This window comes from Aspergillus pseudoviridinutans (assembly GCF_018340605.1).
Source record: "Aspergillus pseudoviridinutans IFM 55266 DNA, scaffold_9, whole genome shotgun sequence".
In the NCBI taxonomy this organism is placed as follows: domain Eukaryota; kingdom Fungi; phylum Ascomycota; class Eurotiomycetes; order Eurotiales; family Aspergillaceae; genus Aspergillus; species Aspergillus pseudoviridinutans.
Genome location: NW_025091289.1, coordinates 802,256 through 818,125, shown reverse-complemented (window position 1 = coordinate 818,125; position 15,870 = coordinate 802,256). Strand labels below are relative to the sequence as shown.

The 15,870-nt window shown below is 47.6% G+C and overlaps 6 protein-coding genes across 6 annotated transcripts; 2 read left to right on the top strand and 4 right to left on the bottom strand.

Annotated features, from left to right (window-relative positions):
* Window positions 1-36: 36 nt before the first annotated feature.
* Asppvi_011106 (glutathione S-transferase family protein) lies at window positions 37-717 on the top strand (the record flags this gene model as incomplete). The annotated part of the gene is made up of 1 exon (XM_043306941.1): window positions 37-717. The coding sequence occupies one exon, from the start codon at window positions 37-39 to the stop codon at window positions 715-717; it is 681 nt and encodes a 226-aa protein (XP_043162876.1).
* A 1,306-nt stretch (window positions 718-2,023) lies between these two features.
* Window positions 2,024-3,080, top strand: Asppvi_011105 (NmrA/HSCARG family protein; the record flags this gene model as incomplete). The annotated part of the gene is made up of 3 exons (XM_043306940.1): window positions 2,024-2,197; window positions 2,281-2,692; window positions 2,749-3,080. 3 exons carry the CDS (start codon window positions 2,024-2,026, stop codon window positions 3,078-3,080), a joined length of 918 nt encoding a protein of 305 aa, XP_043162875.1.
* Window positions 3,081-4,587: 1,507 nt separating this feature from the next.
* Window positions 4,588-6,468, bottom strand: Asppvi_011104 (uncharacterized protein; the record flags this gene model as incomplete). The annotated part of the gene is made up of 3 exons (XM_043306939.1): window positions 4,588-5,015; window positions 5,042-6,108; window positions 6,239-6,468. 3 exons carry the CDS (start codon window positions 6,466-6,468, stop codon window positions 4,588-4,590), a joined length of 1,725 nt encoding a protein of 574 aa, XP_043162874.1.
* Window positions 6,469-8,265: 1,797 nt separating this feature from the next.
* Window positions 8,266-9,792, bottom strand: Asppvi_011103 (MCT family MFS transporter; the record flags this gene model as incomplete). Its single annotated transcript, XM_043306938.1, has 5 exons — window positions 8,266-8,695; window positions 8,744-9,152; window positions 9,202-9,376; window positions 9,429-9,535; window positions 9,594-9,792. The coding sequence occupies 5 exons, from the start codon at window positions 9,790-9,792 to the stop codon at window positions 8,266-8,268; spliced, it is 1,320 nt and encodes a 439-aa protein (XP_043162873.1).
* A 1,256-nt stretch (window positions 9,793-11,048) lies between these two features.
* Window positions 11,049-13,102, bottom strand: Asppvi_011102 (GMC family oxidoreductase; the record flags this gene model as incomplete). The annotated part of the gene is made up of 5 exons (XM_043306937.1): window positions 11,049-11,098; window positions 11,150-11,651; window positions 11,717-12,587; window positions 12,645-12,674; window positions 12,729-13,102. The coding sequence occupies 5 exons, from the start codon at window positions 13,100-13,102 to the stop codon at window positions 11,049-11,051; spliced, it is 1,827 nt and encodes a 608-aa protein (XP_043162872.1).
* Window positions 13,103-14,097: 995 nt separating this feature from the next.
* On the bottom strand, window positions 14,098-15,750 carry Asppvi_011101 (uncharacterized protein; the record flags this gene model as incomplete). Its single annotated transcript, XM_043306936.1, has 2 exons — window positions 14,098-15,666; window positions 15,718-15,750. The coding sequence occupies 2 exons, from the start codon at window positions 15,748-15,750 to the stop codon at window positions 14,098-14,100; spliced, it is 1,602 nt and encodes a 533-aa protein (XP_043162871.1).
* Window positions 15,751-15,870: the final 120 nt, after the last annotated feature.

Here is a 15,870-nt window from a genome sequence, read left to right as displayed (position 1 = left end):
CCAGTTCGATCGCGCTCCCTAAGCAGGACAGACCTCATGAAGCCAATCAAAGTCTATGGTGGCTACTTTGGCCCAAACCCCCTCAAAATATGTATCATCCTTTCGGAGCTGGGCATTCCCTATGTGACCGAGCTAGTCGATTTCAGCCAGCTTAAGACCCCAGAATACGAGTCGATTAATCCAAATGGTCGCCTCCCAACCATTTACGACCCCAATACCGACCTTACTTTGTGGGAGTCCGGTGCAATAATCTTATATCTGGTGGAGACCTATGACAAGGAACGCAGGTTGAGCTTTGCGCCTGGGTCTCCTGAAGCGCATCAGGCATGCCAGTGGCTCTTCTACCAGGTCTCTGGACAGGGCCCTTATTATGGTCAGGCCGTTTGGTTTAAGCAATATCATCCAGAAAAGGTCCCCAGCGCGCTGACGCGGTATGTCAATGAAATTCGGCGGGTATCTAAGGTGCTGGATCGTTGGCTCGAGAATCGGGAGTGGCTTGTTGGTGATAAGTTATCATACGCCGATCTGTCCTTTATCACCTGGCAAAACGGGGCGCGTCGGGCATTATCCGACGAGGGGTACGATGAAAATGAGTTCCCACACATGCTATCATGGTTGAATCGGATGAATGAGAGGGAGAAGGTAAAGGAGCTCGTCGAGAAGCAGGAACTATTGATCCAGGAGAAGAAGAAAGCTGCTGCAAAAGAAGCTCACTGAATGCAAATCTCTGTTGATGTGGACGCCTGATGTTTCCCAAGAATGTTGGCAGGCTTTAGGTAGATGCTAAATCACAATTTGGCCAATACACTTTTCTTATCTGGGATGAAATCGGATTGCCACTCATCAAACTTCAACCGTTCAACAAAGTAGCTGTTTAGAATAGGGTGACAGCCCTTTTTGAATTTATATCCCTTAGATTGCTTCTTTCTAATAGTGGCCTGGAAACATGGTAGTACCTACAAGGTGATCACGTACGGTACTCTAGGGATTGAAAGAATTATACCGCATGGGGCCTAAGGCAACTCCGTGAGCGCTACCACCCTCAACAACGGATGGCGGCCAGTACCCTGCCTTTATCTATGGACCAGGAACCAGTCTGCTAGCTTCATGTTGAGGCACTGTTTCAACTAGAAACACATGGTAGTCCAGGGGTTCCAACTGACATTGGGAGGGTGATAGGCTCTTTGGCATTCTCTAGGGAGAGAGCCTCAGCTCTCTGAACATCTTCTTAGGAGGAAGCGAAGCTACATCAATCTATCATGCCCATGGCTAAGGATTGATTATTAGGCTATCATTTAACCATTTAGCAGACCTCCCCCATTTGTAGTTGGTGAGGCGCGTATTCCACCTCTTTTCAACTTTTAAAACTGCTACTAAATCTAGCTTAGCTTTGGGTTCTTAAACTGGCTAAAGAAATGATGACTTGACAAACATTCTAGATTTTCAACACCTAGGTGGGGAGTGATGGGTAGGGCAGGACATACGGTCAACGGCCTCCAGCGATTTACGCGAGCCAGGGGGCAGCACTCTGGGTGATTCTTGACAGCCAGTTCCTTACATGTCACTAGAATCTACCGTCCAACCTGATGGTGCCAATGAAATGACGAAAGATAAGAACTATACCGTATTGCAGAGTACATAATAACGTTTGGAGTCGGATACGAAAACACGGGATCTGAACTCTGTGCTGAGGTAAGGTGAAATCTATAGATAAACCGGAGTAAATACAGAGAGGGTTATGCTTAAAAGATCGTCTGGGCTGTGGATCCCGGGGTCGGACGTTAGGAAGTCCGTCTCGGCATGATTGTTGTGTAAGCATGTCCGAGCTTTGTCAGCTTAGCTCAATGACATCTATACTCCAGACTCGAGAGTATTCCAAAGGAGAAATATCCTTTGAACTGGACATTTTAAATACAGATTCGTTAGGACCATTATGGTCCTCCTTGAGCAGTAGCAGTGCAGTTTGATATCTTGTCTTCTTTTTGACGTTACAGCTGACCTATTTCCCTCAACCCCGGCCACCATGTCGAAACTCATCACCGTCTTTGGCGCTACAGGTAACCAAGGGGGCTCAGTCATCCGTGCCATTCTTGCGGACCCCAGCCTGTCGAAGGAGTTCAAAATACGTGGCGTCACGCGTGATCCCAGTAAGCCAGCGGCGAAAGAGCTGGCGGCACAGGGCGTTGAATTAATGAGCGTCAGTATTACCATTTTCCGGGAAACTTTGACTCCTATCCGGAGCTGCTTGTCGAACTCTAAAACTGACAATGCCATATATAGGCTGATATGTCTGCCGTCGAGGCAGTTGCCCCGGCTCTGAAGGACGCTCACACCGTCTTCCTGGTGACGAATTACTGGGAATCTGTCTCCCATGATGTTGAATATCAGCAGGGGAAAAATGTTACGGACGCAGCCAAGGCAGCCGGTGTCTCCCATCTGATCTTTTCTTCCTTGATAAATGTTACCGAGGCCTCTAAGGGTGCTCTCCCGAATGTTCCGCATTTTGATGGGAAAGCTGAAATTGCGAAGTACATCCGGGCCAGCGGTGTTCCCGCCACTTTCGTAATGCCTGGTTATTTCATGAGTAACCTAATCCAGTCCCTACAGAAGCAAGAGGATGGCAGCTACCAAATGTATCTTCCAATCAGCAATGCTGCTCGATTCCCCCTTTTTGATGTGGTGAACGATACCGGTATGTTATTGTGCTCTTTGAGGCAAAGAATTTCCCATTTCTAACCCTTTTCCTAGGCAAATTTGTGGTTGCAGCTATCAAGAAACGGTCCTCTGTTCTCGGAAAGGACATCTACGAAGCTGCGGACTACTATTCACCATCGCGCATCGTGAGTGAGTTCACCGAGGTTACTGGGAAGAAAGCCTCTTGGTTCCAGATCCCTGGCGACAAGTACAAGTCATTCCTGCCACCTCCTGTGGCGCAGGAGCTTCTTGAAAACCACCTTCTGTTGGAAGGTACCGGGTATTATGCTGGCGCAGACCTGAAGGACAGTCTCAATCTATTAGAGCAGAAGCCCACCATGTGGAAGGAATTTGTCGCCCAGAATGTGGCCAAATTTCTCGACTGATTTGTATGATCAGTTAATTACTTAGTATGAAGCTCAATATTAAGATTATCTTTTCACTTAGAAAATAGCAATCAATGAGCGTTTGGAGATCCCTTAGGAGCAGGTAGAATAATTATTAATACCATCTGTATCGGAATAAATGAAACCTGGAGTATCTTCACTGAACTCGTTACAGTATTATTTCCTAGGAGGGTGAGCAGACCAAGCCAGCGGCGCTTAAGCATTAAAGCCAGAGTAATCTTCAAAGCCACAAAAACACAGCAATTCAATCCATGAAATTTCGAATCGTTCTACATACATGTACATGGTAAATCTGCATCCAGCTGAAATTTGCATGTCACTAGTAGAGCAAAACCCGGTGGTAAACAACTGTGCATGAGAAATTCTTGAATGTAAGCAACTAAAAGGACATCATCTTCGGGGATTCAAGGTCAATCCTTGTGTTCGGGCTGGAATGTGGTTGAGCGTAGATTAAGAATGACTCTTAAACCCTAGCTGAGATTTATAAGCTAGTAGGATGATGAAAGGTAGCAGGAGATCTTCCCAGGTAGTCCATCCACTACCTGATATAAGACCTGACAAAGCAGCTAAATGCTGATGTTGGACAGACTTTGACGTGTCAAGACAGATATGAGGGGTATACAATTCCCACAGCCATCAATAGATTGACAGTTATCAAACCACATAGGGGCTCAGTAGAGACGATGAGAAATCCATGTAGATAAAAGAGCATGGTGGTAAAGGTGGCAATAGTAGTGGTTGTCACACCATGCACTTATTCCTACTCAACACTTACTGTTCCTAGAAGGCTACTCCATGCTTATTACCACCAGTTCACTAGCCACATAGGGAGAGACACTAATTTTTATACTTCTGACAGATGGGGAGCTCTCACAGAAGAAGAATATGTGATTGAGCACCTTAAGTATCTCGCTAAGCAGACGCTTATTGTCTCATTCCTCCCACTTATTATCCGCCAGTTTAGTGAGTGGCAACATTACCTGTTAACTCAGCAGACATAGAGAGCGGGCCTGATGGAAAGCCTAATACAGGGCTGGCAAGCTACATTAACCCTGTTAAGGCGCTGTGGATCCTCTAGCAGAGAATTTACACTGCTGTTTCTGATTTGTGTCTTCAATGCAAGATATACCAATACTAATGGAACCTGAGGTACAGTAATTAAAATATATTTTCTGGGACAGACCGTTGGCTGTGACAAAAACTAATTTATTTTACTATCATGAGCAAAAATAAAGAGGTTAATGTATGATTCCTAAGAAGCGAGCCAAGCTAATACCAAAGATCCAACCCGCGGAACTAGAAACTCGACTTTTTCTCATTAGTGTTTGCAGGAGCCATTTGCAGTAGTAACAATATGTACGGAGCCCATAAACCTGCTGCTTCGAGATCTAGAGGCTAGACCAATTGACTGCAGGTTGTTGCCACCATTTGAACAGGACCTCCATGTTAAACTTTCTGTTTCACTCGTTACCAACAGGCGAGCAGTTTAGTCTGAAACAGAAAGGAAGAGAGCTCTCTTGAGTTGGTTCGTATTTTTAACATCGTAGTCGCGCCAGAATGCAACCGCGACGAAGCAGGGCGCAAGGAGGCAAGCGGCCGGAATCAGAATCAGCCGGGACGAGTATTCATATGCATGAATGATGGCGTCTCTCTCAGGTGATCCAATTGGAAACGAAGTCTGCGCATACAAGCTACCATAAATCGCCGGTAGATAGGGAAGCGATGATGTGGGCAAGTACTCTGCCAGCTTCTTGGGGAAGACATCCGTCCAGATGGCGGTGCCAATAGTCCCAGCTGCAGCCTTTCCCACCTGCAGCCTTTCCCACCTGCAGCCTTTCCCACCTGGACCACAATCCCAAGAACGGCGAGCACGCTGGTAAGGTTGTCCTGCGGGGACGCGGCCATCACCGCTAGCTGTTCAGTGACATACATAGTMCCACCACCAAGAGCACTGAAGATCTGGCACATGGCAACAAGCCCAATGCTGCTGTGAGACGTCCGAAATTTGATTTGCAAGCCTGTCGCAAGGAGCGTGCAAGGCAAGCCGAAAAAAAGTGCATAGTGTTTGATATGACCGAACTTGTTAAAGGCCAGGCCAAGAACAATCATCCAGACTGTTGAGCCGACGAAATAGGTGTTGCTTATATAGGTCGCATCGACGACTGATTTATTGAAGACGACAATGAGGATCGAGTAGAAGTACGAGCCCCATGCTGCTTCAGACATGTAGTAAAATAGATCAGCCGCAAATGCCAGCAGAATTGTCCTGTCCTTCAAAATCGGCCATGCGATGAAGGTCTTCGGGGCTAGATGCCGTTCATAGAGGGGAAACGACAACACGAGAATCCCTCCAAACACAATGAAACAAATGATCATTGGGGACTTCCACCCGTGGTCCTGATATGTGTATAGGTTGAATGACAGCAGGAAGAGGCTGAAGCCTGTTGCGAGAATACCAAGTCCGATCGCATCGATCTCTGTCAAGAAATGCAAAATGGACTGAACTGATGAGCGGGGCGTCGACGTAGTAGACACCAGGCCTTGTGCAATAGCCTTTTGCTGGACATGCACCAGAATAAATAGCCAAGGAGCACAAACCAGTGGAGTAACAATGCACCAGATACCGAACCCCCACCGCAAGCCGATACTGCGCAATACACTTTGCGCTGCGGGACCAGCCGCCCAGACTGTAGCGATGGTGGGCGTGCCAAGGAGACCTAGGGTCAATGCTCGATGCCGCAATGGACAGGTGTCCGCAATGAAGATAGTTATGGTAAATGAAATACCCTGGTAACCAACAGCATAAAGTACCTGTGCAGCACAATACGTTTCAACATCCTTGCAGGCGGCCATCATCACAAGGCCGATTGTCTGAAACAACAGCATCAGCGCAAGACCTTGTGGACGGCCATAGAGATCTAGAATCTTCGCAAACGGCAGCTGAAAAAGACCCGAGGCAAGGCCAGCAATGATTGTGGTTGTGGACGTTAAAGCGTGCTGTTGGAAGCTACTAGTAATTTAGGGCGTCAGGGTGGTGATCATGCCGTTCGAAAGGCTTTGGATGAAATTCAGAAGCCAGATCCTTCCATATGTAGTCAGATAAGCGCACACTAAAATGCAAAGGACTATCGACTTACAATCCATAGGCAATAACCAGCTGTCGATCTGTCAAAGCACGGTTGGCAGCCTTGGCAAGTCTAATACCTGCCTGCAAGTTTGAGTTCTGGTCGCCATGCTCATGCGCATCATTCGAGGCTTCAGAGGTCTCTTTCTCAGGGTCGTGTGCAGGAAGCTCCTGTTTGGTAGCTGTTGGACTAGTAGTTGTCGGCACCACAGCACTCTTGTCATTGACAAGGCTCATCTCCATGCCTCAATCCAATATCAGCACAAACAGGTAACCAGATTATATGGGATAAACAATGCGCGCGGTCTATGAAACAAAGGTGGAGGAAAGGGGCATACTATTTGACCCTTTTATACCAAGAAATCCATCCCCTCACCCCCTTAGAAAAAGGGAAAAAAAGAAGGAAAAAGGAAACAGAAGGCTTCCCCCACCTATCACCCCAAAACGGCAGGAACACGGTCAGTCCTCAACCGAACCGAGTGGTCTGATGAGCGATTGATTAGATTGATTAGATATAGTGTTATCAGATGGCAAGCAGATACCGTCAAGGGTCCCACACCCCCATATGTCAGTTCCACGCTAGAAATCACCGACGGAGTTAAAACCTATCCATGCCAACAACCGTCGGCATCGGTCCCAAAAAGGATGCAGTTTCTTTAAGCGGTGCCAGAATTGGTTGGTAGGCTTCTGCGCAGCATTCTGAAATTCGATTCACCGTTGCAGGGAGACCTTGATTCGACAAGGGACCCCAAATTTACAGTACGATTCTCTAACGATGCATGACGAATTGTGTTAAAAGCATGCGTTGGGCTGCACCACTATCCAACCGAAGCCAAAGGCCTACTATGATTCGACCATATGATGTAGTAGAGTAAGGCCAATTAAGACATGGAAAACCCCATCAACACGATTGCAACGTATCGCAGGAGGCCGCCTAAAGAGATTTCTCCTCTCATGGCTGTTGCGTGGAGAGACGACGCCGAACCGGGAACAGCCATGTGCTAAGTCCGCTATTCGGGGCACACGGATGATAAGTTATCAATGTGTCATTACTCATCATCTTGTGAGTAACGAGTTACCAGTACTATTCGGAAGCAGGAAGTCTCATGATCGGCAATGATGGTATTGGTCATTCGGTCTAGAATGAATGAATGAATGATTGGACTTGCTCCGTATATCGCCAGTGGAGTACCTTTACCGCTGCACCTCCATGTTTTTCGACAATCTCTTCTACCCTATGCCTGTCCACTCCGATATCCCCGTGCCGTTCGGCCTCGGATGTGTACCTTGGACAATGGTATTTCCACTGGCACCGTAGCACTTCAGTCAATCCGCTTTATCAGATAGAACGGGACACAAAATTGAACGCTAAGTATCCGTTGCACTGTCGCCGAGGCCAAACCAAAAACTAAGGGTTACACATTGGGCTGTGATATTATCAAGGCCTAGTACATTGATACAACATACTTATGCATGGCCCAGAACATATACTAGTTATAAACGGCATCTGATAAGACGGTGTACTTTAGCCAAGTGGGAACTAGGGTGCTCGGCTATGGCGGGTGTGGAGATACGCGGCCGTTACTTCAATAAATCCGAGATGCCGAGAGAAGCATATGAGTAATGGTTCAGAAGAACAAAGTTCAACTACGTAACTAGGAATATTGTGGGCATGAATGTTTGCGCCCTTGATTCAAAGATCTTGCTAGACATAGCCCAATTGTTGTTACGTAAGTCGAGCGCAATTTGTCGCCAATTCGAAGGCGATGAGGGACCTATACCAGCCTCCATTACCTGTGATACTGCTTTTCTTCTGTCAATGCTAGCTTTCCAGATTGTCTTCCCAGATTGATCTCCGTTGCCCTCGGTGTCGGCATATACTTGTCATTTGGATTTATTGCTGAACCAGTCAATTCTGCTTCAGTCCCACAATGGGTTAAATGTTTGTCGTGGCAAATAACGGGTTTATGGGCCCTTTCTTGGGTGATATACCTAGTTATACACTATTATACAAACCAACATACCGCGCCGATGTAAGGATCAAAATCCAACAAAAAGCTTAGGACCGGTCTTCATAAACCGAGCGACGGCAACTAACACTGTACCAGCAAGACAAAAAACTCCTGCAAACACCTTCATTCCATCGTATGATCCATTCTCACGTGCTAGTATAGCCCCCGCAATCGGGTTCGTGATGAGACCTGGGAATGCGGCAAAGAAAAACATGAGCCCATTGCGATATCCGAACTCACGAGGAGGAGAGATCTGGGCAACAAGAGCCGGAGTTAAAGAGACATATGCCCCAGAGGAGAATCCAAAAAGGATGGCAAAGACGAGGCTAGTGGCGTTCCTGGAACCGGGGAGCCAGAGAGCCAACACTAGTATGCCTGACACCGCGCAGACGACGACGTATATGTTGTACCGACCCAGCTTGTCGGCTACGAGCCCGGTTCCAAACCGGCCGAAGAAACTATGGAAGAATTAGCAAGCGAATTATGAGAAGGGACACCCAGCCTACCTTGCTGCATTTAAGATTGGAACAAGGTACTTGGATAGCTCAATGGACATCCCTTGCGAAGTCGCCGAGACGACTATGTAATTAATAGGAATGAAAATTCCAAAAGTAAGACAGGCGAATGCTGCCACAACAAGCAGAAAGCCGGGTTCGTGCAAGGGACGATGGAGATCCTGCACGGTGAGCTTTTGTGGTTGTGGAGGTACGCGGCACTTGACCGTGAGATTGGCAATGATAAGCAAGAATAGAATCATGAATGCTGCTATCCGCATAGCCCATCCGTAACCCACTTCGTCGATGAGGTGAGTGACCATGATCGGGAATATGATGCCACCAGTACTAGAGCCAGTGGAGAGCACACCAAAGGCAGCGCCCCTTTTTCTATCGAACCAGCCGCTGACACTGCTGAGTGCTGCTTTCAGTGAGTATAGATGTCTTGCAAGTACCTAGCGGGTGCCTACCTGGCTGGAAGATGGCAGCAGCGCCGATGGCACTACAGATCCCTTGGGCGAGTAAGAGCTGATAATACTTCGTCGCGATCGAAGCCATCATTAAACCGAACACGTGCATAAATGTCCCAACTAGAATGATATATCGTGGCCCATGCCTGTCGTATATATAACCAATGAATGGACCCTGACTCTTTCTTAGCTGTCGAAAAGTGATATGCCATTTCAGGGGTGCTGACCGATGCTAGCATGAAGAACACCTGGAGTGAGGGTATCCAGGCAATTGTACTGGCTGAGTATTGCTTTAGGAAATCCCTCTGGTAGTACTCTTGAAATATGCCCACACCTTGAGGAAACGGGATCGTCAGCCTTTTGGCTCCAGGGGTGGAGCGGACTGATCTTACTGTTCAACCATCCAAAGCTGCAGAACGAGGTACACCAGGCTCCCGCTACCACAGACCAAGCCAGTAGGCCACCATCTGGGGGTCCGGCAGTGGCTTCCACCCTTGTATGTTCGGGAAGTTCTTCATCGTGTTTTTCCTTCCCCATTTTTTCGGCTTCAGAGTGCGGCGTTGTAATCAAGCGGTTTTCTGAGACGGACATGGTGATGCAAAACGCAGGAATGGGAGGAACCAGATACAATCTGTACTGATAATCAAGAACAATTTGGGACGAACGATGCGTATCTCGAGCAACACAGCTCGGGAGCATATTTTATATTTGAATGGTATGTCTCGATTCCACGGATATAGCCTCGTTAGCCAGCGAAGCCACTATCTACGATTCGGTAAATTCATTCGGTGTATTGTGGATCCCTCGGGACGAAAGATTATTCGGAGATAAGTCTAAGACCTTACGTCTCAGGTCGTCATCCACGGCCGAAATGTGAGTCGTCTTTTGATTCACGGGCCCAAATATTATGATGACTTTTGACTCACCTGTCCTGTGCTCTGTTTTCCATGAGACAAACATTGCATGGGCAGCCTCTGTCTACAGTCGAGCTTTATTGGGGTTGGACTTGTTCGACCAGGTTGAAATAGCCACTATTTCCAAGGTTATACCAGAGAGAATTCTATTCCGAGTCAGTTTATGCCCATTGGTACATGGTTTAGCCTGAAGAGCATGCTGTACTAAAATGGCGCGCTGCTTTACTAATGTTGCAAGATTTCGAAATTACAAGGAGACACTGCTACCGAGGCTCTTCCTCCCACCTGAATGTATTAAGCGCCTTTGCTGATATTGTCGGCGACGAAATTACGTAGATCCTTTGATTTACGTGCCATATCCAGTAGACAAATGCAGCAGACTCCGCTGCTAGCGTAGACGATAAGAGCATACAGGCTACGCGTGTGCGGCATGATCCTGGACAACTGAAAAAGAAGATGGAGCTACGAGCTGGAATGGGGTGTCAAATATAAAGGATGAATCATTAATTTTTGGGTAAGTGTCTTGTCTGTCTGAGTCCCATGGCTTCAGCCTCGTACTTTCAGGCAAAACAAAGCGCAGAAAGCAGCATTAAAGAAAAGTTAATTATCCTTAGGTTATCTCACGATAAGCCTAGTTGACCGGATTTGATGTAGTATTTAATAAAATTGTTACATAAAAAGTAGTAACATGGGTTTTCACCTTCGTAAAGATGACATACAGACCTAGTCTCTGGGGCTTCCCAGCTCCCCTTCCCACTAATACCCACGTAACATAGTAATTCAGTGGGGTTCGCGCACATGTGGAAATGGAAATGGTTGAGACAAATACCCTGCCCTAACCCTTCCTCTCCTCCGACCATTGTTAGTTCCTGTCGTTACCGCGCCTCTAAATCACTACTTTGTCAATGAGGTCAGCACGTAACCAGTCCTCGGTCAGCTTAACCCATTGATAATGATATCAGATATCTTCTCTGCCAACATGTCTACCAGCCATTAGCCAATCTCCCCTAACTATCAGTGGTATTGGAACTTACAAACGGTTGACTGAGGGTGCCCCGGCGGCAGGATGGGGAAGGCACTGGCATCCACAACACGCAGTCCCTCGACACCATAGACCCGTGCTTGGTTATCAACCACGGCCATGTGGTCGTCAGGTGTGCCCATCTTACAGGTACAGGAAGCATGCCAGAGTGTCATCACATTATTTCTGATGTAATCCAGGATCTCTTCGTCGGTTTGGACGTATTTTCCAGGATTATACTCAGCGCCGATCACTATGGGTGCCATAGCCCTGCTCTGGAATGCCTCTCGGATACGCTTGAACACAGCTACAGCAACCTCCTGGTCAGACTTGGTTCCGAGCAAGTTGGGGTTAATGACGGGAAGATCATCTGGATCAGCTGATTTCAGCGTTACGGTCCCCCTTGAAGTAGGGGAACCGAGCACACCGACAATTGAGGCATATTGATATCCGTCTTGGGGTTGGTCGGCCACAAGGTTAGAGACATTACCAATGTACCCTGCAGCGGAGATATACTATTACCAGCAAGGTAAGTAGGTAATTTTCTGCACACTTAGATTCGGTGCTGACAGTAACATACCTCAGCCTCAGGCCAGTCATTTGGAAACTTAGCCAATTGATCCTGCGTTTCGTTCGTGAATTTGGACCGCAAACTGTTCGGAATCTTTTCCCAAGCCAAGTAATCCGCTACCGGGTTTGTCAGCGGTCCCTGTTTCGAGTCGAGGTAATCCCCAACCAGCTTCAGGAGGGCCGGAGCTATCTTAGCGAAGGTGTCTACTGTGACCCTGTATGTCGGCGCGAAGAATGGGTGATCCCACATGTTCTGTCCAACTCCGGGCCTCTCAGCGAGCAGATCAATATTATGTTGCTGAAGGATATCCTTTGGCCCTATCCCCGACAGCATCAACAGCTGCGGGGTGTGAAAGGCGCCTGCAGAGATGATTACTTCTTTTTTTGCGTTCAAATTAAACGTGTTACCATCAGCGCCCTTCACTTGGACGCCTGTAGCTGTTTTATTCCTGTCGAAAAGGACCTTCCTAGCGGAAGAACTTGAGTATGTAGTCAGGGTAGGGGCGTTGATAGTTGCCAGGAACGAGGCCTGAGAACTGCTCCGAGTCTGGTCGGCCGGCTTGATAGTTGAGGCGCAGTACTGAGCTCCCATCAAAGCACCCACATTGAAATCCTCTATTTCGTTTATTCCTATCGCCTCCATTCCGTGTTTCATCCAGGTTGAGAAGGGCATGGCGTAATTCGCATAGGATACCTGGAGTGGGCCAGCTCCGGGTTCATATGCGCTGGCGTCAAAGCCCACTGTTGCGTTCACAAACCGAGTTTTTGTGTTTGGAGGAGTAAATTGTACGCTTTTCTTGTAATAAGGCAGGACCTCATCGAATGTGTAGCTGCTATCGTTGACTGCCGTCGCCCAAACCTCCATCGAGTCGCGAGTCGGTCTGCTACCAATCAGCCTTATTCCTGCCAATTTAGGCTCGTAGCTAACTCGAGCTCACCGCTGATAGACCATGAAGTTCATGGCCGACCTGTTGCAATCCTGCTTAGCACGACATATCCTCTTAGCAGGTAGAGCAACTTACGTTCCACCCAGACATTTCCCCCGTGCATAGTGGATTGACCTTCCATTGGCACCAGGGATGTTTTCTGCAACGAAACCCCAGTCAAAAGAGGCCTTCGTATCAGGATCCGATCCCACAGGAATCACGTCTGCGGCGGGGACAGCAGCCACGGATTGTGACAATTCTCCAGATTCAATCAAGGCAACCTTCAGCGATTTCTGCGCCAATCGGGTCGCGATGACAATCCCAGCAGTACCGCCGCCAACTACAATATAGTCGAACTCTGCGTCTTCGGAACTGTCCGGATCGACCTGGTGGGTATACTGACCTGACTCTAAGCTCAGAACAGCGCACACTTCTAGAACTAGCAATTGCAACAGAAGTGAGAGAAGCATGACTCCAAGGTATCATTTCAACATGTCTGGATGGTAGCCCATGAGAAAGCCGATCTGGTAATGTAAATGTGGCTTTTTTTGCCAAGTATAGCCCAGCCCGAATGGCGTTGACAGGAGTACTGACGGTGGAGAAAACATTATACTAATAGATCATACTCCTCATATATTCCTAAGTAAATCAAATTGTTCCACACATTGCAACTTCTCGAGGTTTTCAGACCACATTCCGCAACAACGCCCCTGCATTCCACTTTCCAATCTGCAGTGTATTTTGCTAGCGAGGAGCGCACCTAAAATTCTTGCAGTGCCATAGGAATATTCGACCCACCCATGATAGGCAGTGCTTACAAATACTTCAAGGCTATAGTTAAGTAGTAAGACGGTTAACTTAGTTATCTTATATAGTGCTAGGCTCTTTGACACGACCTTAGAGGATTATACTATTAAGGTCTGGGTCCGCTAGGCCAAAGGCTTTCCTATGACACTATCCCGTGGTCTGGTCCTTTTAGCAGTATTCTAGTGTTATATAATGTCATTTGATTAATGAGTTTTCTAAGAATATTAAATAACTAGAGTTCCGGGAGTAATTGGCTTCATTGTAGCACAATCTTACCTTAGTAATGTTTAGGGCGACAGCCCTTATAACCGCCTGGCAGAATGTATATATTACTCTTTAAGAACTTAGATTGGTCTCACCTACTTGGGAGCGTTTTAGGGTCAGCACGTCAAGCCTCTCCTTAGTGAGCTAGCTGATAGACATTGGCAGTAGGCCTTTCAGACGTGAAATCCAATCGTCTCATCCACCAGCCAGCAGCTACCCTTGCAACTACATCCGGTTGCGACTTTTTCAATGACAATAAGAAGCCATGAGAATTGAGTGGGCTTTAGTTGCCCCAGTATGTAGTAACATACATTAACAAAGGGACGTGGTTTCAACAAAGTAGTGTTGGTTGCGCTGAACGATGTGACAGACATAGAAGGAAATGTGCCTGTTGTTATGCCCGATTTTGCTGAGGCAAACAAGATATTATGTCCTTTGAAAATTTACCATCTGTCAGCCATTGGAGGATCCATATATACCATGCTAAAGTCCACTGGTCCCCGTCACCCCATCTGTTTCGCGGGCAAAGTAGTTTGCCAGCGCAGGCTGTTGCAAGGCCACATGCTCCCATCTTGACGTTGTAGGCAGTGCATAAGAGCATGATGAAAGCGTAGGCGAAGTTGACATCCCAGTTCTTCGAGTGACCCCAGGGAAGAAAACTGTGCACAAAGCTGTCAAGGAACTCGTAGACTCGGTTACACTTGGGTGAAATGCTGGGAATGACTATCTCAATCCATGTATCCTTCTTTTCTCGCTCTGTCGTCTCTCCAGGTGGGATAGGGCTGCACCTGCACCATGCTGTGATTCCGTTATAGTGAAGCATTACATCAATAGGTCTATCTGACCAATAAGGATCATGCACAAGGTCAAGATGCATGTGCCGTGAGATGCGTTCGATCTGAGCAGAGTGTTCACTGACAAAGTTGAAAAATTGCCTCTGCTCTGGGGTCAACCGTCGAGCACAGAAATGAATACCGACAGAGGCCGGCAATAATGAGAAGCATAAAKCTGATATCTGAGACTTCGTCATAAGGCCCAAGGTCGACAATATGAGGAGTCCCACCAAGACAGTCGTAGTTCGAACTTTCCTGTCATCTAGGTTCGGGATCTCTCCGTCACCACGACCACGAACTGGAGCGACGGACATCCCATATATCACACTAAGCTGACTCGGGTTTTGAAGTAATTTCGCCGCGTTCTCACGTTCTTTTTTGTTCGGTGAATCTAACTGATGGCGATACCTGGCCGGAAAGTTCCTATCAGGAAGCCTCTTTCGGATCGCGCCATTGTCGGTTCCAGGTTCAGGCTCAGTGGCGGTTTCTGGCTTGAACTTATACTTGAATTTCCACTCAAGCACAGTCATCACCCTCGCCAGGGCCATCCAACATCGTACACATACTTGTGCCTTATGCAAGCTGGGAGCTGAATGCACCTGGTCGGCAACATTCTGACCACCAATAGTGTCCTTTACCCTTGCCACGTTCTCGAGAGGAACTGAAGTTCCACCTCCGTTCCCGCCAGACAAACGCCAGAATGTGAGTACATGTACAGCCTTGGCCGCAGTTGACCATGCTCGCCGTATGGTATTTTTTAGTACTCCACAAACATATCCAGAAATGTCGGTCCCTGTCCTCTTTATCCATTGCAGTTTCAGTGGCCGGTCTGCTCTGTTCAGTCTGTTCCGGCCTTTTCCTTCCCGGGCGCAGAAGAGAAGACGAGGTCCCGAGGCATTTACCTCCCGATCGACATAGAACCTGATCCATTCATCATCGAAAACAGAGAACCACTCCAAAAACCCGATCAGAACGGGCAGAAATCCAGTGTTCGGGACATCCATGCCCTGTTGAGCCATCATACCCCGGCCCACAAACACGCCAGAGGCCCAGATGAATGCCAGGGTTTTGCATAGTGCAGGATATCCGCCAGCAGGCGGAGTTTCCACCTTCGGTGAAGGCGATGGGACCTGTAATAGTCATTAGATCATCTATATTATGTGGTAGATCTGGGCACTCACTGTTGGGATGCTTGTGTCAACAGTCTGTGTCATTACTAAGGCAAATAGGCAAGACCAGCATAATATAAAGGCCAGTCGTCTCGAGGCGAACGATGGTAAAATGCCATTCTGGCAGGGAGCATTCCCCAGCTGACGTGATCGTCTGAGCATGAG